This window comes from Arctopsyche grandis, chromosome 3 (assembly GCF_051622035.1).
Source record: "Arctopsyche grandis isolate Sample6627 chromosome 3, ASM5162203v2, whole genome shotgun sequence".
Lineage (NCBI taxonomy): Eukaryota > Metazoa > Arthropoda > Insecta > Trichoptera > Hydropsychidae > Arctopsyche > Arctopsyche grandis.
In genome coordinates this window covers 33,723,391-33,749,790 of record NC_135357.1, presented here as the reverse complement: position 1 = coordinate 33,749,790, position 26,400 = coordinate 33,723,391, and the positions used below count along the sequence as shown (strand labels likewise).

The 26,400-nt window shown below is 34.2% G+C and overlaps 2 protein-coding genes across 4 annotated transcripts in view; both read right to left on the bottom strand.

The window, feature by feature from the left end:
- The window catches only part of LOC143909277 (uncharacterized), a 35,485-nt gene extending 10,613 nt beyond the window's left edge, over positions 1-24,872 (bottom strand). The window contains exon 1 of the mRNA XM_077427186.1: positions 17,581-24,872. Coding sequence (XP_077283312.1) covers positions 18,853-23,475 — 4,623 coding nt within the window. The 5' untranslated portion in view covers positions 23,476-24,872 and the 3' untranslated portion in view covers positions 17,581-18,852. The remainder of the gene's footprint in view (positions 1-17,580) is intronic.
- The window catches only part of LOC143909282 (uncharacterized), a 464,755-nt gene that overhangs the window by 294,650 nt on the left and 143,705 nt on the right, over positions 1-26,400 (bottom strand). The window lies entirely within an intron of this gene.

Below are 26,400 nucleotides of genomic sequence, written 5' to 3'. Positions count from 1 at the left end.
ATAAGAAGTTATGTTGTATCTAATTGTTAATATGATTTACAATAAGCTTACATAAATTTAGTTTTTTACAATTAGCTTATCTACTTTTTTACCTTGTACGTGGTAACAATAGATTAATTTTTGTGATTATGCAAAAATTTGAACTTGATATTTTGACTGATTCGAACTCAGAATCGATCACTGATCACGATTTTATGATCTAGAAAAAATGTTTGTGTCTGTGTATATTTTGGACTGTGTAACACCGCTAGTCCAATCAAACTGAAACTTAGTATTGGTTACTAAAATTCTTATCGACACGATGTATATATCTTTCAAATTTTTAAGTTGACCGGAAGTGGTATCTCCCCTTATATGTAGGTGTCCCATTTTTTAAAGTTTTTAAATTCAATTATCTCCCAAACCGCTAACCGAATCGGACTGAAACTTTTTTACATGTTATAGAAATTATAAATTTTATAACCTAATATGTTTTGAATATTTTTATCTGGACCAGAAGTAGTACTTTTACTCTAGAGAATTGAGGTTTTTATTTTTTTCTCAAAAACCTTTTGATTTATTGAACTGAAATTTCATATCTAAAAGAATGAGCTTAATACCAAGTCATATACAAAATTTGATGAGTACCCGTCGAAGTGGCAGTTTACTCTTGATCAATTTTTCACACGATTTTTCCACACCCCTGAACGTATCAAGCTGCAAATTTATATTTGTATTCTTTTATGTACTAACTTAGAGCTGATAAGGTTTTAGTCATAATTTGGAAACCGAAAGTAGTCATTTTTTTTAAAACAATATTTCATTATTTTAATTCGACCTTTTAAATTATTTTTATCTTCTTGATATTTAATGTGTATAATATTTATAGTGATTTTTAAGTAATAAAAAAAATTGAACAAAATCCGACAGCCGGATGTATATGTAGATATTTTATCTTGTGTAAGTTTCCCTACAATTACGCTCAATTTGTATCAAAAGTCCTCTCATAGTCGGCATGTGTGAATGTGTATGTATGTTCCATCATCGAATTTTGTTTCTTATCCTACTTATATGATTCAAATACATTGATAAAGTCGTGGGTTGGTCACGTTCGAAGGCTTTTACATACATATATGAGCAAAATACACTTTTGAATACGAGCACTCGCTCGCTATACTAGTTTCGTTATATCGCAACGAACGTCACAATGCGTTCGCTCGTTAAGTGGATACATGTACAGATGTTGCACTTGAAAGTCGAATCAAAGTCGCTTATTTATATTATGTGAATGTTTCGGTTTATTTTCAACGACTACTCTCAAAACTCGAGCGTGTAAGTTTACTTATAAATTAATTTAAGTGACTGAGTTTCGAGCCGTTTAAATTCCACTCGCAAAATACTAAGCTCGCCCTATAAAGTACTGTCGGACAATATGTAGGGTGATTTATCTCAGCGATGGTTGGTTTATTTCCAATTTAATACAGTAAAAGTGTTGTTACATACCTCCTTTACGTTTCACTTACGATTACAATTCAGGAAAAAGTTTGCCTCTTATCCAATCGTTTTCATACTTTGCCATATTGCTCATTTTGGTCATCAATATAAGTTAATGGATCCTCCGCCATTACGATAGAGATAAAATATCGTTTAAGAAGCGTTTCAAGATCGAAAATTTTTAATCTCGGTGACGTCTCGTAGTCATTAATTTTATACATAGATGGCGGTAGTAAAATAAAATTATTGGTGTTTTTATTCAAAATAATAATTTTATTTTTAGAGGTATAGAAATTTAAAATGAAATAAAACATATAAAAATCTTGGTAATGGCCATGGTATATACTAGATTGGAAGATAATAAAACAACCAGCAGTGTGGATTAGTAGTTGGCATATATGTACATACATTTGCTTTGAATATAGTGGTCACGGTTTCGAGTCCTACTGGGTGCTGCTGGCCAAACGTTGGTTTGTGAAATTGGCAACCTTTACCCATTTCTCGCAATTTCAGAGTTTTTAGCATCCCGAATTTCGCCGATTTGTGTAAAAATACTGTAAAATCTTTGGTTAGTGCATGCTCCCCACTCTTGCCTCGCATCTCTATCCTAATTTACAAATGAATTAAGTCAGCAGGATAGCTCGGTGGTTGCGTTAATGCTAACCACCGAGAGTTTACCGGGTTCGATCCCGTGGGTTGACCTCAATTGAAAAGTTATTTTCCGAGTATTATCTGTAGTGCTGCTGGTCAGACTTGGATATTTGTGATTCCAAGTTGATCGCTTCCTATCAGAGTTCTGATTTCATTGTTGTGCAAATGTATCTGATTTCATTGTTGAAATGTTTCCTCATCAAATTGGCATAAACCATACTACCTACTATGTACATATATGGTTTTGAAATTTATAATCTATACATTTATATATGTACAAGTTTAACACCATACATGTCCCTCAAGCGCAACCTGACAATGAGATTCTTGGGAAAAAATATAAAAATTGGGTCCATTGGCTATGCTGTTTCTCCCAAGCATAAATAAAAAAAAAATGATACACTACTAATAGAGGGAATACCTTTCGTATTCCTACCTTTATCACTAATTTCTGAAACCACTCATTGAACCATCCACTGGCACAACTCTAGTATATTATAATTTACATCTAATATATAATTTCAAAAGAGAATTTGTATGTATGTATGTATATAAAGTTTGTTGGTAATCGAAAAACATAGAACAGTGATGTGCGGTTGTTCTTGTGCGATATTCATGAACAACCATCTCGTTCTCCGAAGAAAAGGTTTCTTAGACTGTATTCGTTGGGGGGGGGGGGGTGGCCTCATGTTGAGGGCTTTAAGGGTCAAATTCCTTGACCTTTAAAGCGAGCGTAGAAATCGAAAAACAAAACAAAGCTTCTATGACGACAATTCAATTTGTTGAATATAATAATAATAAAATATAGAGTGAAAAAAGAAAAATATTATAGGCGCTTAAACAATTGAAATCTGACATGGCGAAAAGTGAGAATAGTCTAAGCAAACGGTGGATAAACGTCAACGACTATCTCGCCGGGCAGGTTTCACGATACTTTTGCGTCTTCGTAATGGCGGAAGATCCATTTACTTATATTGATGACCAAAATGAGCAATATGGCAAAGTATGAAAACGATCGGATAAGAGGTAAACTTTTTCCTGAATTGTAATCGTAAGTGAAACGTAAAGGAGGTTTGTAAAAAAACAAATTAACATTTACTATTAGATTCGCCATGTTTAAGCTGTTTATATTACAAATACTGAGTGAAGCCGGGTAAAACAACTAGTCTTATATATAATTTTGAAAGAGACTTTTTTCGATTAAAATAAATAAAAATAAGCTTATTGTAAATCATATTAACAATTAGATACAACATAACTTCTTATTGAATACTTATCTCGCAGATAAAACCCAGTGAAGAGAAATACTTTTAGTCGTGAAATGTCAGATCTGACATATTTGACGTATTACCTTACAAGAAGCTACACGCCAAAATTGAAATTTATATATACATATGAGAGTTAAAACTATAAATATTTATATATTAGAGATAATGAGAACCTATAGAGCAAATTTCATAAAATATAGAGTAAATTATAGACTTTTAAATAATTACAATCTGATATCGCCGTGTCATGGCCAACAGGTTACAATACAAGTGACGACGCTTGTTAAACGTCAAGAATGTTTACGGGCCTCGTTTTTAAAACGCGTTTTATCCGATATTTTATCTCCAACGTAATAGCAGACGATACATTAAACGTATATTGATGACCAAAATGAGCAATATGGCAAAGTATGAAAACGATCGGATAAGAGATAAGAGATATAATAATTGTATGTGATGTAAGCTTATTGTAAACCATATTAACATTTAGATACAACATAACTTCTTATTGAATACTTATCTCGCAGATAAAACCGACTGAGGAGATATACAGTGAAATGTCAGATTTGACATATTTGGCCAAAAATCAATATATATCGTGTATTACATTACATGAAGCTAGACGCCAAATTTGAAATTTATATATACATATGAGAGTTAAAACTATAAATATTTAAATATTAAAGATAACGAGAACCTATAGAGCAAATTTTATAAAATATAGAGTGAATTATAGGCGCTTAAACAATTAAAATCTGAAATAGCATATCAAGGCGTAAAAGTTGAAGATAGATTATGGTAGCTTGCAAGACGTCACCGTAACCAAAATTGTGGATATTTGATACGCATTGTATACGATATTTTATCTCCAACGTAATGGCAGACGATACATTTACGTATATTGATGACCATAATGAGCAATATGGAAAAGTATGAAAACGATCGGATTAGAGATAAAAATGACCACTGACACGAAAGCCATGTGAAATGTAAAGGAGGTATGTAAAAAAAAGAAATGAATATTAACGATTAGATTCGCCATGTTAAAGCTTTTTATATTTCAAATACTGAATAAAAAAACTAGTGTATTATATACAAGGCGCATACAATCTAAGTTTAATGAATGGGTAGATTCACACGCACGCAGTCGTGAGCAAGCGGATTTACTGGCACGGATAGTAATTGCACCGATCGTATATGTACATACATATATGTCGCTTATGTATGTACATACATAAGCGACCAAAGAGTCGAACAGTTTTCAAATGACTTTATTAAAATTTTGTCTAATTTCGTACGGTAAGTGAGATATTCGATAGTGTTGTTTTTACGCGTAACCGCACAAGTGGCTGGCCATCGGCCAAGCGGATTTTCATCTCGACGACGATAAAACAAAACGCGAGACCACTGACAGACGGACGGACAGAAACAGTAAACTGCGCTGAGTTAATTCTGGAATCGTCACTTCCTACGAGCCGTCGCGCTTTACGAGCTCGTCCAAACGAGAGTGCGTAAATCATCCGGTTTGCGTCGTCGTCGATTCGGAATCATCTTGCCAATGACGATTTTCGCTTGCGAAATGTTGAGAAGCCCTGGTGCCATTCCCGATACAAAAAGCATGTAATCAAAATTGCTCCAACATAAAATCACACATATGGGAAATCAGTTACACGAAATAAAATCAAATCAATACAGAAGAATGTGAAGAAGAAGGTGGTTAGCATGTAATATAGCGTGTATGTTTAGCACCAAGTGATCAGTGGGTTCGATCCCCCATACTGCTGGTTAGATTTGGGGGTATTTGTGACTCCAAATTGATCGTTTCATATCAGAGTTTGTCAATTTTATCTGATCATTGTTGAAACGGTTCCTCAAAATTGCCAAAAATCAGTATTTTATAAAAATCAGTATCAGTATAAATTGTAAAATAGAAAATGATCAATAGATCCGTAGCTATTAAAATAGATATAAGATGTATTGTGAACATAATTTCGTAATAATAAAAAACATTTAAAAATCAAAATCAAAAACATAACAGTACTCAGAATACAATAGAGACTTGTATGGATAATCAACATTTTTTTTGATACACAACGAATTTGAAAGAAATATATCAATTGTAGGAAGCATATTTTATAAGCATATTTTAGCCAGCAGTATGGATTAATGGTAGAGTGTATGTTTAGCAACAAGTGATCAGTGGGTTCGATCCGCCATACTGCTGGTTAGATTTGGGGGTATTTGTGACTCCAAATTGATCGTTTCATATCAGAGTTTGCCAATTTTATCTGATCATTGTTGAAACGGTTCCTCAAAATTGCCAAACATCAGTATTTTATAAAAATCAGTATCAGTATAAATTGTAAAATAGAAAATGATCAATAGATCCGTAGCTATTAAAATAGATATAAGATGTATTGTGAACATAATTTCTTAATAATAAAAAACATAACAGTACTCAGAATACAATAGAGACTTGTATGGACAATCGACATTTTTTTTGATACACAACGAATTTGAAAGAAATATATCAATTGTAGGAAGCATATTTTATAGGCATATTTTAGCCAGCAGTATGGCTTAATGGAAGAGTGTATGTTTAGCACCAAGTGATCAGTGGGTTCGATCCGCCATACTGCTGGTTAGATGACTCCAAATCGATCGTTTCATATCAGAGTTTGCCAATTTTATCTGATCATTGTTGAAACGGTTCCTCAAAATTGCCAAAAACCATCTTTCCTGTTGTCACAAATATTCTGTATTTATTATGTGTATAATTTGTAAAAATTATGTACAAAATCTAAATCCATAGATGTCTCAATGGATTAATTCTGTAATTAATTAATTAATTGTTGTTTCGTGGTCTTCAGCTTCTGGAAATACAGTGATTTATGTAATAATAAAATGTTGCATTATTTATAATTAATTGTCCAGGAAGGTGCATGGAGGTTTTCCTGTTTAGTCTTCCTGGTTAATATCAATGTAAAAATAAAATAAAATAATATAAATAATGCTTTGAACAAAGTGGCCACGGGTTCAAATCCCAGTGGTTTTTGCTGGCCAGATCTTTTATTTGTGACTACAAGTCGATCGTTTCCTATCAGAGTTTGTTCCACGGCAAAATAGCACTGTAAAATTTTTATATTACACTAGCTGAACCCGGAATGCGTTGCAATGCCACAATAATGCTTGCAATTCTCGTTCCCGTTCACTTTTTTGGGCGTTTTTTTTACAGAAACCATCGCGAGCATGCACACAATAATTCATGTAGGTTTCATCGCAATCGGTTAAATGGTTGACAAAATAACGCATGCAATTCCCGTTCCCGTTTTTGGTTGACATATTTGACAGAAAACATCGCGAGCATGCACACAATAACTCACTTAATTCACAAATTGTCATTACTTTTTTTAACCTTTGAATGACGGAGCGTCGAGATCGAACGAGTGTCCCGAACCGGGGTCGAGTAAGACCCCAGTATTTTTTAATCAAAATACAGCTTTTCTAAAAACAAATGGGTTCAATATATGTATATCTTATTAATCATTTTATACATCAACATAAAAAAGTTTTAGTCCTATAGCATGTTTTTGACTATTTTTGTATTAAAAAATATCGACAAGCATCAACACGCAAACGCACATAGGTAAGGCCAACAGGTGACTGCACGACTCAATAGCCACACACCAAAAGCGACGAAAACAATAGCTTACGGAAATATAGCTGTTTCTTTCTCTCGCATTGATTCATCGATCAACAAGAATATGCAAGCGAACAGTCAAAAACATTACTTATCGCTACCGCCTTTAAATCATACTTTGGAACGTAGAAATGTATAATAGTATTTTTTTACGATGTACCCCTTTTCTAAATCATACAAAATCTATTAAAACAAATTTCTTGTAGTTCATTCTAGGAATACGAGAAATATAGGGTGTATAGCTTTGAAAACCACATAGTTCTTACGAAAAACGTAAAAATTTGGGGCACTTGGGTTAATTCGATATGTGTATAATCTCAGAAAAGTAGAATAACCGTATTATATGTAGACTACCAGTATTATATGTAATACGATATAAATTATATTTATTTAAGCAAACTTCATTACGAATTTTGAAACTTGCAGGACCGTCCCACCGCTTAGTTAGGCAACATAAATTAATTGAATTAGTTGTAGAATCTAAGGCCGAATCTCACGTAAGATAACTAAATCACATTAGAGCGTTGCAAATTTACTTACAACACTGCACTGCAAATCAAATGACAATGAGATAGTATAATACGTAGGTAAATATGTACGTAGATCACGCTAAAATCGTTAACACATCGATCTTATCGAACTGGAGCGCGCGCGTTGGCGAAACGTTTGACGGTCGCTTTCAGACGGTGATGGATTATTTTCAGTTTCAGTTTCCTGAAAATAAATAAATTCAGTATTTTAATAACGAGCGATGTTTCAGCGCGCGATTACATCGCGTCAACTGTCGCGGAACAAACCGCGCGATAAAAATTGACTTAATCAAATCTAAGACGCGGGCAAATGCCAGATTTATTTCGGTGCATGCGAAGCTATAAAATTGAAGCGTGAATTCAATTTCGTAACAAAAAAAATAAAAACAAAGCGTGAAAATATCTATGAAGAAGAAGAAAAGCGCGGGAAAATCACAACGCGCTCTAGCATGTTGGGGTGTAAATCAAATTTGATGACCGGTCGGCGTATCGGGGATTTGCGATGATGTATGGTGGTTGGTTTTGCATTTCGAAATTTGTTGATTTGTAGGTTTTTTTTAATGTCTATTTTATAAAATAGTGACTTTAAAGTGGAAATAAAATTGCTCGGGTGGTTAAAAATGTAAAAAAATAAATTTTTGTAATCTACAGTCGAAGTACTGTGCGGTTTAAATATATAAAACGCGTTGTTTCTAAATTTAAAACTGTAGATTTGCATACGAAAATTCGTATTTATATAAAAGACCAGCTGGCGTTACTCGGCAGGTTAAAATGTTGTCACGGATATTCCATTGGATTCGTATTTTTGAAGCGTGTGGAATCTATGGTCGACTTGGGTATCACTTTTGATCCTCAATTCACCTTTCACAACCACATCAAGACAGTCGCTGACGTTTCCTTTCGTCGAATTGGATTTGTCTTGAGATATGCTAGGTTATTCTCCAACCCCATGTCTTCTCGCTTGCTTTTCAACTCGCTTGTTAGAAGTAAGCTAGAGTATAATGCGATTGTGTGGAATCCGCATGAAGCAAACTACTCTCTTATTATCGAAAAAGTGCAAAAAGAATTTCTTCGTTTTCTATATACGAAAAAGTTTGGGTATTATCCATATCTCTATCCTACTCCTTTCCTTTTGGGCATGCTTGGGTATAATTCGCTTGAACTTCGGAGAAACTTCTCGTTAATTCGTTTCGTTCTCCAGCTACTGCGTGGTAATACGTCATGCCCGTTGTTGCTGGAACGGTTGGGACTTTATGTACCTAATAATTATGTGCGTAGTAGATATCATAATTTAATGGTTGTACCTCCTGCTCGCACAGTTCTTTTTCGAATGGCTCCTATACCTAGAGCTATTCGACTTCTCAATGAAATCGTTGCTGCCGTTCCTGAATGCGATATTTTCCACCTCGGTGAGCATAGATTATCGGATATTATTTTAACATATTTATCTGGTAACCTGCACTCATCATTACTTTCTTAATTTGAATGTGATGTATGAGTGGTATCTTAATCTACTCTCTTCCATTTGGGCCTCGCTGTGATTTTATTTTTTATTCATATTTTGTTTTATTTGTTTTACTTTTTGTTTCTCCTTTGTACATTTTTATGTACTATTTTAATTCTATTATCATTTTCCTTTTGTTACTGTTTTATTATTATTTTATTTTACCATGTTTTCTGCTTTTTAATTTTTCTGTTTTTTACTAATTTTACTTGTATTTATATCTTTGTTAAATGTAGGCCATTGTGGCGCATTAGGTTCTTCCTGTAATGCCACAATGGTCCAAAACTATTAATAAAATAAATAATAAAAAATAAAATTGTGACGGAAAAAGCTTCAAATTCTCTGATCCCTTCCAAAGTGATGCTGAATTGAGAGGTGTGGAATTGCGTCTAGAATAAATGAACATGCCCGGCGTTAACCGTGTGTTTTTATATGAGAGATATTTCCTTCCGGCTTCTGAGCCCTTACAATAATCCATCCCTGGTTAAGTTAGAATGCCGTGAGATAGTATACCGTATAAGTACTGTGAGATTTACAAATATGAAACGCATTTATTCTAAATTGAAAACTGTACATTTGCATATTCTATATATAAAATTGTAGATTTGCATGCAAAAAATCATATTTATGTATATAACAGACTACCCGGCGTTACTCGGCGGATGAAAATTGTTACGGAACTTTAGTTAGATTGTTAGAATGTTAGAATGCCGTGAGATAGTGTACCGTGTAAGTACTGTGAGATTAACGTATATAAAACGCGGTGATTCTAAATTTAAAACTGTAGATTTGCATAGAAAAATTAATATGTACATATATAAAAGACCAACCGGCGTTACTCGGTGGGCGAGAATTGAAGGGAAAAAAGCTTCAAATGCTCCAATCCCTTCCAAAACACAATATATGGTGCCGTATTGAAAGTTGTGGGATTACATAGAGAATAAATGAACCTGCCCGGCGTTGACCAGCGTTTTGTTTTTTACATACCTCCTTTGCATTTCACATGGTTTTCGTGTTAGTGGTAATTTTTATATCTCTTATCTCTTATCCGATCGTTTTCATACTTTGCCATATTGCTCATTTTGGTCATCAATATACGTTCATGTATAGTCTGCCATTACGTTGGAGATAAAATATCGTATACAATGCGTATCAAATATCCACAATCTCAAGTACGGTGACGTCTATGATGGTGACGGCAAGCTACTATAATCTATCTTCAACCTTTTCGCCGTGATATGGCCATATCAGATTTTAATTGTTTAAACGCCTATAATTTCTCTCTATATTTTATAAAATTTGCTCTATAGGTTCTCGTTATCTCTAATATTTAAATATTTATAGTTTTATCTCTCATATGTATATATAAATTCCAAATTTGGCGTCTAGCTTCATGTAATGTAATACACGATATATATTGATTTTTGGCCAAATATGTCAGATCTGACATTTCACTGCTAAAAGTATCTCTTCAGTGAGTTTTATCTGCGAGATAAGTATTCAATAAAAAGTTATGTTGTATCTAATTGTTAATATGATTTACAATAAGCTTACATACATTTAGTTTTTTACAATAAGCTTACATACATACATACATACATCACATACGATTATTTTTAGTTATCAGCTGATTTAATTTATCTGATGATTGAAAAGTTCATTTCTGTAAATACATACACTCATTTATGGACAATCATACATTGATAAACTATTCTTAAAGCAAATCATTATTTCATAAGAGTGCCTCGCTCCTGGTTTCTAAGTCTTTTCAGAAATCCAGCATTGTTTATGTGAGATAGTATACAGAATTTGATAGATCTAAACTAAAAACTATAGATTTGCATAGAAGACATTTATATACATAGTAATGTAGATAAGCCGGCGTTACTTGGGCGGGTGAATATTTGGGGAAGAATATTCAAACGCTCCCGTCCCTTCTAAAATATGATCTACGGATAATTATACATACTAGGTTTGAAAACTAGGTATGCGTTTGCATAGCTAACAAAACTTACTTTCCCGGCGTTGCCCGAGCATTTATTTTTAATAGGAATTCTTCGGTTTCGATCTCCGAGGATATATCTACATATGAACTTCCAAAAACCCGTATTTGATCTGAAAGCTCTGAATGAAATGACGAAGTGGTTTTAATGCACGCCTATTTTATTTGAAGATTCAGTAATTATTTACACTTTTTTATGATAATAATATAATGAATAATTCTGAAATGTAAATCTGAGAGATATTGGAGAATAATATAAGTATGAAAGTTTTATTTTAGGAAATTCGTTGCTATAAATATAATAATTTAAAGTCACAATGTCAGTTTTATAGTGTTATGCTCAATAAAATTAATTCTTAAGTACTAGTATGTGAATTTGTGGTAATAAAAAATAAAATCAGTGCCAATTTAAGCTGAAAAAAATTCAATCGTTGAGAAGCTTCGTCATATTTTTAACACTTTTGACCAATATTTATTATGGTTTACGACACAATAAACATTTCAAGATCGTTATTAAGTCCTTAGTATTTTTAAAAGCCTATAAATACGACTTTATAGCAAAATTGAATATTATAAACACCGAAATACATAAAAGTTAGATAAGATTTTCATTTAATAGCTCGCATACATATTTATCATATTTTGACGTACATAGAACTAAATACCATCTTAAAAACCTCTATAAATCGTAATTCTCACATACAAACATTGTTGAATCATTAACAACTTATAGAGATATTCTAACATCAATCCTAGGGGTTTTAAAAAACTGCACGAAATAAAAAGCCGGTTTTCGGTTTTTTTACAAATAAAAAACCGGTTGGCCGGCTTTCACCGGTTTCAAAAAATTAAGATTTTTTATAGGTGTTCTCTTTTTTTTACTAGCTTCTTTTCAGCTTGCTTTCGATTTTTTTGTCTGGCAATATTTGGGTTCTTATCCACACTCTTTTGTTTCGATGAATAATTACTAGACGGTACAAACTATTTGCAAAAAAAGTTTTTTAAAAACATACCTCTTCTATATTTTGTATATAAAATTATTATTTTGAATAAAAATATCAATAATTTTATTTTACTACCAAAATGAGCATAATGGCAAAGTATGAAAACGATCGGATAAGAGGCAAAATTTTTCCTGAATTTAATCGTAAGTGAAATGTAAAGGAGGTTTCTAAAAACGAATCAATGAATCAAAGTGATGTTTTCACTTTATTTTATTACATTAAAGGATGTCTTTTATTTCATCTTAGAAATCTAGAAATGGATGTGAACCGAGAATTTAAATAATGTAGCCAAACTCTCAAAACACGAACGCCAATATTAGGAGTTTTTTTTTCGTGAAATATCGGTAGAGTTTGCAAAATGCAATTGAACGGTTTTGAAATATAAATATATGCAATTGAACATTTTTTTCCTTTTTTTTGCTATACATTTAATTTCCCGGTGCTAGCACCGGGATCACGGGATCGGAAATTCCTAGCACTGCAATCCCGGTTCTGAACTAATCTTCCGGGATTGGAAGCACTACCCTACATCCATCCTATACAGTAAAAACAGACCGACTAAACTTATCAAAACATTATTCTAATAATACAATACGTACGAAACTCAACACATCACTTATTATATCGCTAAGCAGGCACAATACAAATCGCACAATACGCAGACATGTCATTGACGTTTTATTGGGCCAATTTTCTCGATAAATGTCCCAATTTGCGTCAGCACCAACCAGTGTATTAATTCTGTCCATTTGTTCAGCAAGTCTAGAGGTATCGAATTGCCTACAAAGGAAAACGGATTAAGAACACACACACACACACAAATAAATATATACATATGTATATATCAGGGTTGAGCAAACGGAGTCATTAAAAATCAGCTGATAACTAAAAATAATTGTTTGTGATGTATGTACATATGTAAGCTTATTGTAAAAAACTAAATGTATGTAAGTTTATTGTAAATCATATTAAGAATAAGATACAACGTAACTTTTTATTGAATACTTATCTCGCAGATAAAACTCACTGAAGAGATATACACTGAAATGTCAGATTTGACATATTTGGCCAAAAATCAATATATATCGTGTATTACATTACATGAAGCTAGACGCCAAATTTGAAATTTATATATATACATATGAGAGTTAAAACTATAAATATTTAAATATTAGAGATAACGAGAACCTATAGAGCAAATTTTATAAAATATATAGTAAATTATAGGCGGTTAAAACAATTAAAATCTGATAAGGCCGTGTCATGGCGAACAGTTTACGCCTTGTTAAACGTCAGGAAGATTTACTTTCCCCGTTTTTAAAACGCGTTGTATACGATATGTTATCTCCAACGTAATGGAAGACGATACATTAACGTATATTGATGACCAAAATGAGCAATATGGCAAAGTATGAAAACGATCGGATAAGAGATAAGAGATATAAAAATTACCACTAACACGAAAACCATGTGAAATGCAAAGGAGGTATGTAAAAATGCCGGCGACTGCGACTCAGATTTGATTCGTATTTATGCTTTTTATATTCTTAATTTGTTTGTTAGATGGAGTTTGATTTTTTGTCAGTTTATCAGTGTTAAGCAGCGTGTACTAGTGGTAAGCATATTATGCTTTCTAGCAGAGTGGTCACGGTTCGATTCCCACTAGTAGCTGTTGGTCAGACCATGGTTTGTGACTTCAGGTCGATCCTTTCCTATCAGAGTTTGCTAATTTTTCTGATGTTCAAAATGAAATGATTCCTGTAAATTGGCATCTCCTTTCCTATATCTCTTGGAAATCTCAAGTTTATTTATTTATTCAATTAATCATGCACACTCGTCTAACCAATTGCATCCAAAGCGATGAGTGTACTTTTTACAGATCAAGAAACATATCATATTATATACATACATATAATACATAATCATTATAAAATTTCACATTTTTGTAGATGACATCTATGGTCAAATATGCAAAATTAAATTGCAAATATTGCAAATACGATCAATAAGCATTTTTATACAGAACAATATTTTTTGTACATTAATCATCCACATCTATGGATAAAATTAGTCCACGCTACTGGTTAGATATATTCGAAAGTCGGATTATGTGAAAATTTCGGAGTTGGAGTCGTAATTTTTTAACGACTTCACAACCCTGATGTATGCACATAAATAAATATGTTGTATATGTGCCGGAAAGCTTTGAAAAGCTTCACTCGTAAGCCCCGAGACCGGTTTCCCGAGTAAATAAAGGGCGTGTGGGGGTCTGTGAAACCCCGACCGACATAATAACCATAGTTCTCCATCAAAGGGTACATATGTGTACACACGTGGGTACTAGTTACCCCGGATTCGCGAGCTATATTGAAATTTTGATAAACGTTTCGGCTCATAAGCCAATTTCCAAAATTTATCACATATGTATGTGTACGTACAAGCTTTCGCACTTACATATGTGTAACGATATATCATATAAGCTTCATAACGATAATTAAACAAACTTAATTGTTATTGTTGAGTGTGTGTGTGTGTGTGTGTGTTAGATCTGGAACGATGTGTATTATTATTTCTTCAGATTTGAAATATCACAGTGGGCTCGTTTTGAAAATTAATGATCACCCCTTTGTTCGTACATCAATCAGCGGGCGTTTCAGAATGATAAATGGAAAAAGAGACGTGCGCAAGGTTACTTTAATTTTGAGCCTTAGAATTATTTCGTTTTCATATTTTGACATGTTCGGAAATTTCTTAAGGGTGTCGTGAGTTGTGTTCATTTCTTTTTGGAATTTCTTGTGTTGCGAAGCTTCATTTAGTTCAAGTTTTGATGAAGTACATTAACGTACTACTATATGTATGTATGTTGTATAAGATGAATTACAATCATGATAATTTTGTAATTTTATATTAATTTAATTTAAATATGAAACGAACATATATTGGAGAATCAATCGTTTAAAATCTATATAATATGCCTTTTATTAAAACTAAATTATATTCACAATACATCTTATATCTATTTTAACAGCTACTTATCAGTAGATCATTTTCTATTTTACAATTTTAATTTAATTTTGTTATTAATCATATTATTATATTATTCTAATGTTAATGTACAGAATAATAGGAAAAGGAGCTCTCAAACCTATTTATAATTCTTATACATGCTCATAATACATCTAATACATAATATTGATTAAAAACTCTCAAGTCGATGACCTAAACATGTTGTGCTTAGGTAATCTGTGTTTATATCTAAAGGGTATAGACATTTTGATGTAATCACCGAGACTCTTCACAAGTGTGTTAGTATGGTATACATATATGTATATATGTAAAATTGAATGTCTTTTTGTCTGTTTGTATGTCTATCTGTCTGTCTGTCACCGCATACGCTAGAAAATATGACAGTTCAATTTATACTATTTTAAATGCATTTTTTTAGATACAAAAAATATATGTTTGTAATTTAAGCGGAAAACCTTTATATCAAGTATATTTTTTATAAGTCGAAATACATTTGTATGATATATGTAAGGCTTTGTCTTCGATTTTCGGCAACACAATTCTTTTTTCCGAACAGATTGCCTTTTTATCGATCACAGGGCTTCGCGTTGAGCATTAAATCGATAAATAAAAAACGTAGAAAGGATTTGACATATATCCAGTCATAGATTAGAGCTACGAGCATATAATCGGAGACAGTCTTTCGATTGTAATGCGGAGCGATTTCGTACCGAATGACCGATATTTAAGCGTAGTACCATCGTAGGCAGAAAATGGAAAGAAATAAAATTTTATCATCGAAAGATCCATTAAAATGAATAGAGACCATTTGCATACAGATCAGATTGGACTTATTAATATTCCACCTCTGTCTAGTACAATAGAACGTAATGGAAAAGTCAGACAAACGTACGAATATAAGACCTCAGTATACATAGATACCTTCGTATTATAAAATTCGATGCCTTATATAGCTATACATACTCTCTGTATATGAAATCAGATCGAGAATAAAGTCGGAATTATATAATACAATGGGAAAAAGGAATTTCCTATACCAATGCTTCGAATGCGGCATTGCGTAATTTTTGCACGATATTATTCAATTTATTATCAAACTTATAATTGCTCTTTTGTGTGTGACTTAAAATGAAATGGCGCCGTGCAATGATTTCAATTTTATTTTATATGTATTTCATTAGGTTTGATTGTTTTAAAAGTTCTTTGATTAAATGCTTTTAGTATTACGTTAAGTTTTCATTTTAAAATGCAGTAAGTAGTTGTGAAGTGGAGGCACGAGTACCAAAATGCGATGAATTTTCACAAGATTCCTATCTAATATACATACATATATGTATAATTAGAATGAGACTTTGTATGTATGTATGTTTGTTTGGTACTAGGTATTTATGTAGATAAAGTAAAAATATAAAAACCGAGTAATATGAATATTAAAAACTGGTATAAGAAACTAATGTATAAGAAAAGCAATGCATAATAAAAATCCGATAGATCACAGTAATATATAGGAATATAAAAATTTATATATACATATGAGAGTTAAAACTATAAATATTTAAATATTAGAGATAACGAGAACCTATAGAGCAAATTTTATAAAATATAGAGTGAATTATAGGCGTTTAATCAATTAAAATCTTATATGGCCATATCAAGGCGAACAGGTTGGAAGACACGGGACGAACGCTTATTAAACGTCAGGAAGGTTTACGGGCACCGTTTTTAAAACGCGTTGTATACGATATTTTATCTCCAACGTAATGGCAGACGATACATTAACGTATATTGATGACCAAAATGAGCAATATGGCAAAGTATGAAAACGATCAGATAAGATATAAAAATGACCACTTACACGAAAGCCATGTGAAACGTAAAGGAGGTATGTAAAAACGGCCGCGATGTATGTGGGTATGTTTGTGACGGACGCGTGAAGACACAGCCAATCAGAGTCAAGTAGACAAGTGGTTAAGTGGTTGAGGAGACGCAGGGTAGCGGGGAAGTGGGGGGGTGTGTGGAGCGTCTGACATGTGTGACGTCAGGCCGAGCGACGGGTGACGTCAGCGACAGGAACGTACACACATACATAGTACACACATACAAGCCATAGTGACGACTTGGAGCTGATCTGTAATGTCACTATGGCGAAATAGTAAATAAAAAAATAAATAATACAAACATCCACGAAGAGACACACACACACACATTCAATCATCATTTCGAACGGGTAAACGGGATGAATCGGCGAGCGTGTAATGCGCGCACTCAACTTTTTACTATTAATACGTACGCGCGCCTATAAATTACCTTACATTATATTTATATATAATATAAAACTTTATTTTAATTTGAGCATCAATTCCTTTCCGAAACTACACGTTGAAATCACAAGCACAACACCAGTGACAAAATAAAAATCGCTTATTTATTGGAAAAGACTTCGATAATGGTTTGATGTAGTTTATTGAAATGTAAAATTTGCACGTGGTGGTTCAGCGGAGCGTACGGAACACAAGTTGTCCGTACGCCGTCTGCTCGAACTCTGTCGACCGTCGCGTATTTCCGCTTGGGCCGACACTAATGCCAACTCGTCAATAATGCCAATCGACAATCAGTTAATAAGACTGTTTGCCACACGTCATTACAAAAGTCGGAACATAGTCCCACATAGGAAAACTGTTGAACAATACAGTTATTCTACAGAGTTACAGCATTACTGACGAGTCGTTTACAATAAATCATAGCTCTTAAAATAATTAAATAGAGGGTGAATAATGAAACCTTTGCCTCATCCAGTGTGAGGATAAAATCAATTTATTGGTTCAGTAATATTTCAACTTATAGGTATACCTCTGGTGAATGTTGTTTCTCTTTACATTAAAATTTTTGAAATCTCCTTTGAAGCTGTGAATAAGCATTACAAGATAAGTTTACTTTAAAGAAGAGAGAGTGGACTGTATATGGTTTAAAACTTAAGCATTCCTCATCTTGATGTTAACTTAGACAATACAATGTTGACACTGTTACAGTTGTCAAGACAGATCAGCTATTACCGATCAACTAAACTTGATTAGTGAGTGTAATGCTCCTAAGTTAACTTGATTTCATCAACAAGTAGCACAAACATTGCTAAATTAAAAGTAAATTGGAAAGTCATTCATTCATTCCTACAAGCAGGAAATGAAGGCGAACTATGATTATAGATGTCTCTACGTTACATCGAAATGTTCAGTATTATAATATTTACTTATTCTATGATTCACATAAATACTATAAACAGTAAGAGTTAACTTATGTTTTCATAACAAGAAACATAAGACCTGCGGATGACTCCCGGCAGGTTATAATTAAGTAGACATGAAATAATTTAAGATGCTCCATTAAGTGTGGCTTGGAGACTAACATTAACAAATCATGAATCTAATTTTAACTGTCAAATTTGAACAGTTTATTTTAAACTCGGATATAATCCTTCCGAGTGATGACATGAGACAAGTCTTATATTATAAAGACAAAATGATTAGATTAAATTCGGAGATATATACTGCCGAATGTTAAAATGAAAATAGCTTAAATTATACACACAACACAATTAAAGTGAATTACGGAGTACTACTATTAACATTGACTGATTTAAACTCATGATTACATCTAATAAGTAATATGAGTTGGGGGTAGTGTCTTCGGGTTAAACTAAGCTACCGAAGTTGACGGAATTGAAGCTGCTGTTTCTCCTCCCTCTTGCTGATCTTCCTTCCTGTCAAGTGGTCCTTGTGGTAGAATCGGCAATGGCGCCACTAGATGACTGGACCGACGAAACTCTCCGCTGGCAGTAAAGACGTCGACGACTCGAACTCTGCCATCTGGTCCGGGATACAATTTAGTGACTCGACCCAAGACCCATCGGGTTGGCAGCATGTGTTCCTCCTTTAACAGGACCATTTGACCCACACTCAGATTGTTGCTCGAGTCCTTCTTCCATTTGTGTCGTAACTGCAAAGAATGTAAATATTCCGCCGACCAACGTTTCCAAAATGCTGCTGTGGTCAATTGTATCTGAAGCAGATTGGCATGGACATTAGTGTTATATTTAACCTCCATTGGAAGAGCGAGTAAGGATCTGCCAATTAAGAAATGTCCAGGTGTGAGGGGTAAAAGGTCTAGTGGATCCGAAGACAAGGGACTAAGAGGACGGGAATTCATGCAAGCTTCTATTTGAGTCAATACCGTACAAAATGATTCGAAATTTAAGGTGGTGGCCTTTAACACCTTGTTTAAATGAATCTTCATGGATTTAACCGCTGCTTCCCACAGCCCTCCCATGTGAGGCGCCCTTGGCGGGTTAAACTTCCAACGAATCCCTTCGGAGGCTACATACCGTAGTAGCTTCTCCTCATGAGGACGTTCGTAAATTAATTTTACTAAATTAACGAGTTCACGACTTGCACCGACAAAATTAGTAGCATTGTCGGAATATATCGTATTGGGCCTGCCACGTCTGGCTACGAATCTTCTTAAACAATTTAAGAAATTTGAACTCGTTAAGTCTCCGACAAGTTCCAAGTGAACTGCCTTACTGGAAAAACACACAAAGACACAAACGTAACCCTTAATTATCTTAGAATTCTTATTGCAACCACTCTTCACAGGAAAAGGTCCTGCGAAATCTATCCCCACATGACTGAAAGGAAAATTCGCAGTGGTACGTTCAAGCGGGAGTAATCCCATTAATCTATTGTGTGACAGTGGTTTATTTCTGAAACAAATGACACATGAACGCACCACTCCTTTGACAGTATTATGTCCGGCCAATGGCCAATAGGTCTGCCGCAATAACGACAGTAAGGCTTGAGTACCCAAGTGAATATATTTCAAGTGCGCATCTCGGACAATCATGTGTGTAAGTTTATGCTTATTTGACAAGATAATGGGTGACGTTGATAGAGTTGTTCCCAGAGGAAGTCTACTTCCAACACAAATTAAATTCTCGTGGAATAGAGGGGACAATTTAGCTAATTTACTGCTACTGGGAATTGGATGTCCCTTGCTCAGCAAACGATATTCCAATGGAAATGATTCCATTTGCGATAACCTTATCAAATTATTTAAAGCATCTTTTAATTCTAAAGCGGACGGTTCGTTATTTTCTTTAACGTTTAATTGTTTATTCCTTAGTGGCCGACGAACATATGATAAAACTCGAAGGAGTCTTGGAAGATGAGAATATTTATCTATCCAATTATTTTCCCTCACAAGGGTAGCGTTAGTGACTACCCTTCTCTCTGGAAGATCTATTGTGATCTCAGGAGGTCTTCGAGGCCATCGTGATTCATCTAATTTCAACCAACTAGGGCCGTCCCACCATAACGAATTATGATTTAATTCTGATGGTTGAGTCCCTCGAGAAATTAAATCTGCTGGATTGTCTGTAGAGGAGACATGGTACCACTCAATGGGTTGAGATATTGATTGGATTTCGGCCACTCGATTGGCAACGAAGGTGGTCCATTTACATGACTCTCCTCTAATCCAATGCAATGCGACGGTTGAATCCGTCCAATAATATTTTTCATTAATATGAATTGTTAATTGGTCTATTGTTGACTTCATTAACTTTGATAATAACATAGCGGAGCACAGCTCTAAACGCGGAATAGTTACAAAACTGAGCGGAGCGACTCTCGAACGAGAACACACAAGATGACATTTGGAATTTCCCAATTGATCAGTACATTTTACATAAATACAAGCACCATAAGCTTTCTCGGATGCGTCACAAAATCCGTGTGCCTGTATATTAATGGCATTATTTAGTATTATCAATCTAGGAATTTTATAAAGTTTCATGACTGTATTGGATAATTGACAATCCTTCCATTTTTTGAAGATTGTCTGAGGAATGAGTTCAATAAGTTTTAATAAAAATAAATTTAACCAATCTGATTGGACACTAGGTCCCACCATCAAAATATTATTTAGTGAGATATTGGACGTTGTCTTCGCGGACGCATCAAAAACTACACGATATTTAGTGGTAAGGCTAGACTCCTTAACCACGACGTGATGAGGTAAATAACAATGAACCTCATGTGCCTCCGGAGGTTCACACTCTGACATATGTCCTAAATTTATGTACTCTTCTAAAACTTTATTGTATTCCATTTTTAAATTATTATTGGCTAAAAAACGTCTTTCCAAAGTTTTGTGTCTTTTCTCCGCAATGTGCAATGAACTTCCTAATACTACCGGGGAATTTTTATATGGTAAAGCTACACAAAATCTACCGTTTTTATCTCGTGATGTGTGTGCTTGGAAATGTTCCTCACATCTTTTCTCCTCAAGAGATTGATGTTTTACCATAGGAACCTGGTCTATCATCCAAAAGTTTTGAATGTGACTGTCTAATTGACTTAAGCCTATGTGGCTCTTCCCTGGAGCATTATTTACTTCGGGATATGGACCAACTATTGTCCATCCGAATTCGGTATCCTTTAAGATAGGCATACCTTTTCCTAACTGGATGGTTCCTGCTTTCATAGCATGAACGCAAATCTCGGCGCCGAGCAATAAATCGATTGGCGTCGGTTTATTCCAAAGGGGATCTGATAACTTGATTCCCGCTGGTATTGAAATTAACTGTTGATCCAGTTTCACAGTTGGAATTTCGCCAGTAATTTCTGGTAATACCAAACACAACACTTTGGTTGAGTAATTAGTGGTTGAAGACCTTATGGTCACCTTGGTGATGTGACGAATGCTACTTTCTTGATTAGCGATACCTACAATTTTTTGAGAGATTTTCTCTAATTTGAAGTTATTCTTCTTAGCGAAAGATGTGGTAACATAGTTGACTTGTGAGCCGGAATCTAATAATGTGCGGCCCTTAACGACCGTTCCATTGGACGTTATAATGTCTACTTGTACCGTGGGTAAAATTATCTCCCTTTGAGAGAAATGAGTAGAATGAGCATTAATTGACTTCCTTCCCGTATTATTTGAACTAAATGTATCGTCCTGATGCAACAAAGTATGATGGTTTTGTTTGCACCTTAAGCAATTAAAGTTAGACCTGCAATTTGTTATCTTATGCGATGAATTTAAACATTTAAAACACATGTTATTAGATTTAACGAATTCATTTCTTTCCAAACTGGATTTTGCTTTGAATTTATCGCATTTACCTATGAAATGATTATTTCGACAAAATGCACATGAGTTTACTCTACTTGATGGGTTTTTGTTCGCGACATGAGTTCTCCTGATTCGTTGACGGTTATGAGGGAATTCTTTCACCGTAATTACAGATGCAGTAGATTGTAATACGTTACATCTATTCTGCAGAAACGTTTCTAACTTCTCGTACGGTGGCATTTCTCTGTCAACCAGAGATGTTTCCCAGTCCTTTAATAAACTAAATGGTAATTTCCTTAGAACTAAACATGTTACCCATGGATCTAAATTTTCTCTCGCGTAACCCAATGATTCAATGTTTTTAATACACACCGTTACCTTATTTAATAGATCTCTCAATTCGATATGTGATTCCTTTGTGATTAATTTTAAGTCACAAAGTGAGTTGATCCTAGTTTTAAGATTAAGTCTTGGTAAATTGTATTGCTTGTCTAAAATACTCCACGTTATTTCATAATTGTCTGAGCTAATATCTAACCCTGATACAGCTGCTAAAGCGGGACCGAGTAATGATTGATGCAAATATAGTAATTTAGTGACATTCGAATATTCCGTTTTGTTTCCTATTATATTCTTAAAAGCTTGTTGAAATGATTGCCATTCAGATGGATCTCCCTGAAATGTGGGAATGGTTAACGTCGGTAACTTATCTCTAGCAAATTTAATTGTTGCTTGCTCTACCTTTAGTTTACTATCTTGAAAGGATTGGCAATCTAATGCTGCTTTAAGATTTTTAACTGTTATTGTAATTGCATCGTACTCTTCGTCTATTTTGGCCGCTTTCGGTATGTCTGTAAGGTTATCTAAATATTCGTAATGGAGTTTTCGGACATAATCGTATGCTTCTTTAATGGTTTGATACTGTCCTTCATCTAATTCGGAGGATTTATCTATTTTTCCTTTTAGTCTTTGTACCGCGCCTGAATACCTTAATTCTATTGACGTCATTATAACTTCTACTTTATTTTCCTTCGCTAATATTTCTATCGATTGAGTCTGACTTCGAGTCTGATGTATTCTAGAGCTTGACCTGTCTCTAATAGGTTCTACGTCCCTAGTTGGATTTCGACCTTTATGCGACTTGGAAGTCGAAGCTTCTATTTCCTCGTTTTCAGCACTTGACATTTGTTTCAGAAAGTTGCACTATTTCGTCTCATAAATACAGTTGTTCTCTACTATAGCTGTCAATTGAACTATTCGTAGAGATAAGGTAATAATATTCAATGATTAACCGTGAATCTTAATATTCTACTTTAACTATTATCACCAGAATCTATCCAACATATTTTGGAAGAAATTACAACCCTAAATTGGTGGGTGCTTGATTTAAACCACTTTGGGGCTACAAGTCTTGTGATTTATTTTAAATCACCACTGTTTCATCACACATTATGAAACAAAGAGATCTACCGATGTATGAATATGCCGGTATGTACTTGATTTAATCCACTTTGGGGCTACAAGTGTAATTCCACATTTATCGTGGAAGGGGGGGGGGGGGAGGGTGTTTCTACACACATTAAGAAACAAAGATCTACCGATATGAATATACCGGTATGTACTTGGTTTAAGCCACTTTGGGGCTACAAGTATAATTCCACATTTATCGTGGAAGGGGGGGGGGGGAGGGTGTTTCTACACACATTAAGAAACAAAGATCTACCGCTATGAATATACCGGTATGTACTTGGTTTAAGCCACTTTGGGGCTACAAGTATAATTCCACATTTATCGTGGAAGGGGGGGGGGGGAGGGTGTTTCTACACACATTAAGAAACAAAGATCTACCGATATGAATATACCGGTATGTACTTGATTTAATCCACTTTGGGGCTACAAGTATAATTCTCCACGTGCTTTGCTAATTTTACACTACATCTGATTTTACACTTTTAATACGAAATTCGATGCGACCGATGAAACATTCCTTCGTAGCGCGATATTATTTTATACAATCGCGTTAATTAATTGTTATACTTTAAAACATATTTTAAAACTGACCTACCCACATGATTGCCTTTTGAACAGATTGCCTGAGATTGAATACATTCACTTACTTGAATATCCTTTACGATGTTTATGTGATCGTTCCGATAATTTTGGATTACCTCTGTGTCCCATGCGTCTTTGTAGGTTATGTTTTTATTTATATATTTTCTGCGTCAATCACGCGGTCATGTACCTCTGTACATCAATCAATATATTGCTGAAATAGAAGCAAACATGTTATTAGTATTGGAAAGGTATGGATAGTAACAAAGGAACGATACCGATTTCTTAATTGACATCCATTTTTTCTCGACCACGTTTTTTCCTATTGGTTTGTCCGTTTGGTGTTGTGGCCTAGGTTACTGGTGTCCGGTTCGAAGTGACCATCATGGAAAAGACTTCGATAATGGTTTGATGTAGTTTATTGAAATGTAAAATTTGCACGTGGTGGTTCAGCGGAGCGTACGGAACACAAGTTGTCCGTACGCCGTCTGCTCGAACTCTGTCGACCGTCGCGTATTTCCGCTTGGGCCGACACTAATGCCAACTCGTCAATAATGCCAATCGACAATCAGTTAATAAGACTGTTTGCCACACGTCATTACAAAAGTCGGAACATTTATTTTGTTTAGTTGTATACAGGTATACAACCATCTCATTTGCTATTTTTTTTATTTTAAACGACATCTATGGTCAAATATTGTACATGAGGATTGTAAGTATTATTCAACTCCAATTACAAACATCGATTGATCATTATAGAGACATCTATGGATAAATTTGCAGCATTTTTTAAATCAGCGAATTCGAGATGCTTTAAACTCGAATTCTGCGAGAAAATAGGACAGGGTTGCCAATTTTTTGGAACCGTTTTAATGAAATCAAATAAATTGGAAAACTCTAATAGGAAAAGACCGACCCTGGAGTCATATATTCAATGTCTGGCCAGCAGTACAGTCAGGGATTGAACCCGTGACAATTGAAATTGAAAGCATTGTACGCTTACCACTGATCTATGCTCCTGGTTGAAACATTGATCAGTGGTTTCTGGCCAGCGCACGCTCCGCACCGCTACTTTGTGTAAACTCCCCGACAAGAATTAACCGTCACCTCTATTCCATGAATTCATTTTTAACCTTTCCCTTACGGTGCTAAAAAATTACGCGTGCAGCGGTGATGTCGACTCAGTCGTTCTAGAAATTCGTGATTTTAAAGTCGGATAAATATGAATATTTAACCATTTTTCCTTCTATTCATGACTATAGTAATAGTCCGTATCTATATAAATGAATATATATGTATCAATATTGGTAATATACTGCTAAAAACGATCTAAAAAGCATGAAATTGAAGACGCGTGAACGACAATCCAAGAGGGCCGCCCATCTCCAAGTGAGGACGAACACTAGGCCCCCACTCCGCGACTCGCTGATTAGTGATCACGCCACATCCGCCAGAATTACGCGATGATTCAAAACCTATGCGTAAAAATTTATTCAATTTTTTCATCAAATAAAATAAAATATGTTTATATGTACTTTTCATGTATTTATTTTCACAATAATAATTTTAATACACAAATACATAAATTGATAAAAAAAAAATGAGAAGTAAACGTAAATAAAAAAAATATAAGACAATAAGAAAACGTTGAAAATTAATTGATAAATATAAGTATTCATCCTTGCTATAATACAAGTAGACAATTACAAAAATTACAAAATTCACATGAATGATAAAAATATAAATTTTATGTAAATGTAAGTAAAGAACAATAGCATCAAAAATGTACGAAAACCGAATAACAATAAAATTAAATATTTGTGTCCATTACATAACGATCAGAGCATGAAATAATTTTTTGTTCAATTCTGTGCGTTATACAAACAGGCTTTTGACAAATATAGCACAATAGCCGAGTTCTTTTTTTTATCATTGGATAAGGGCAGAATCTACAGTTTCTCGTTTGCACTCTAGAAATGGTAGATGTATTCTCCGATATGCCTTCTTGCGGAATGTTAGTGGAATGTGCTTCTAGTGATTGTCGATCATACTGCGATA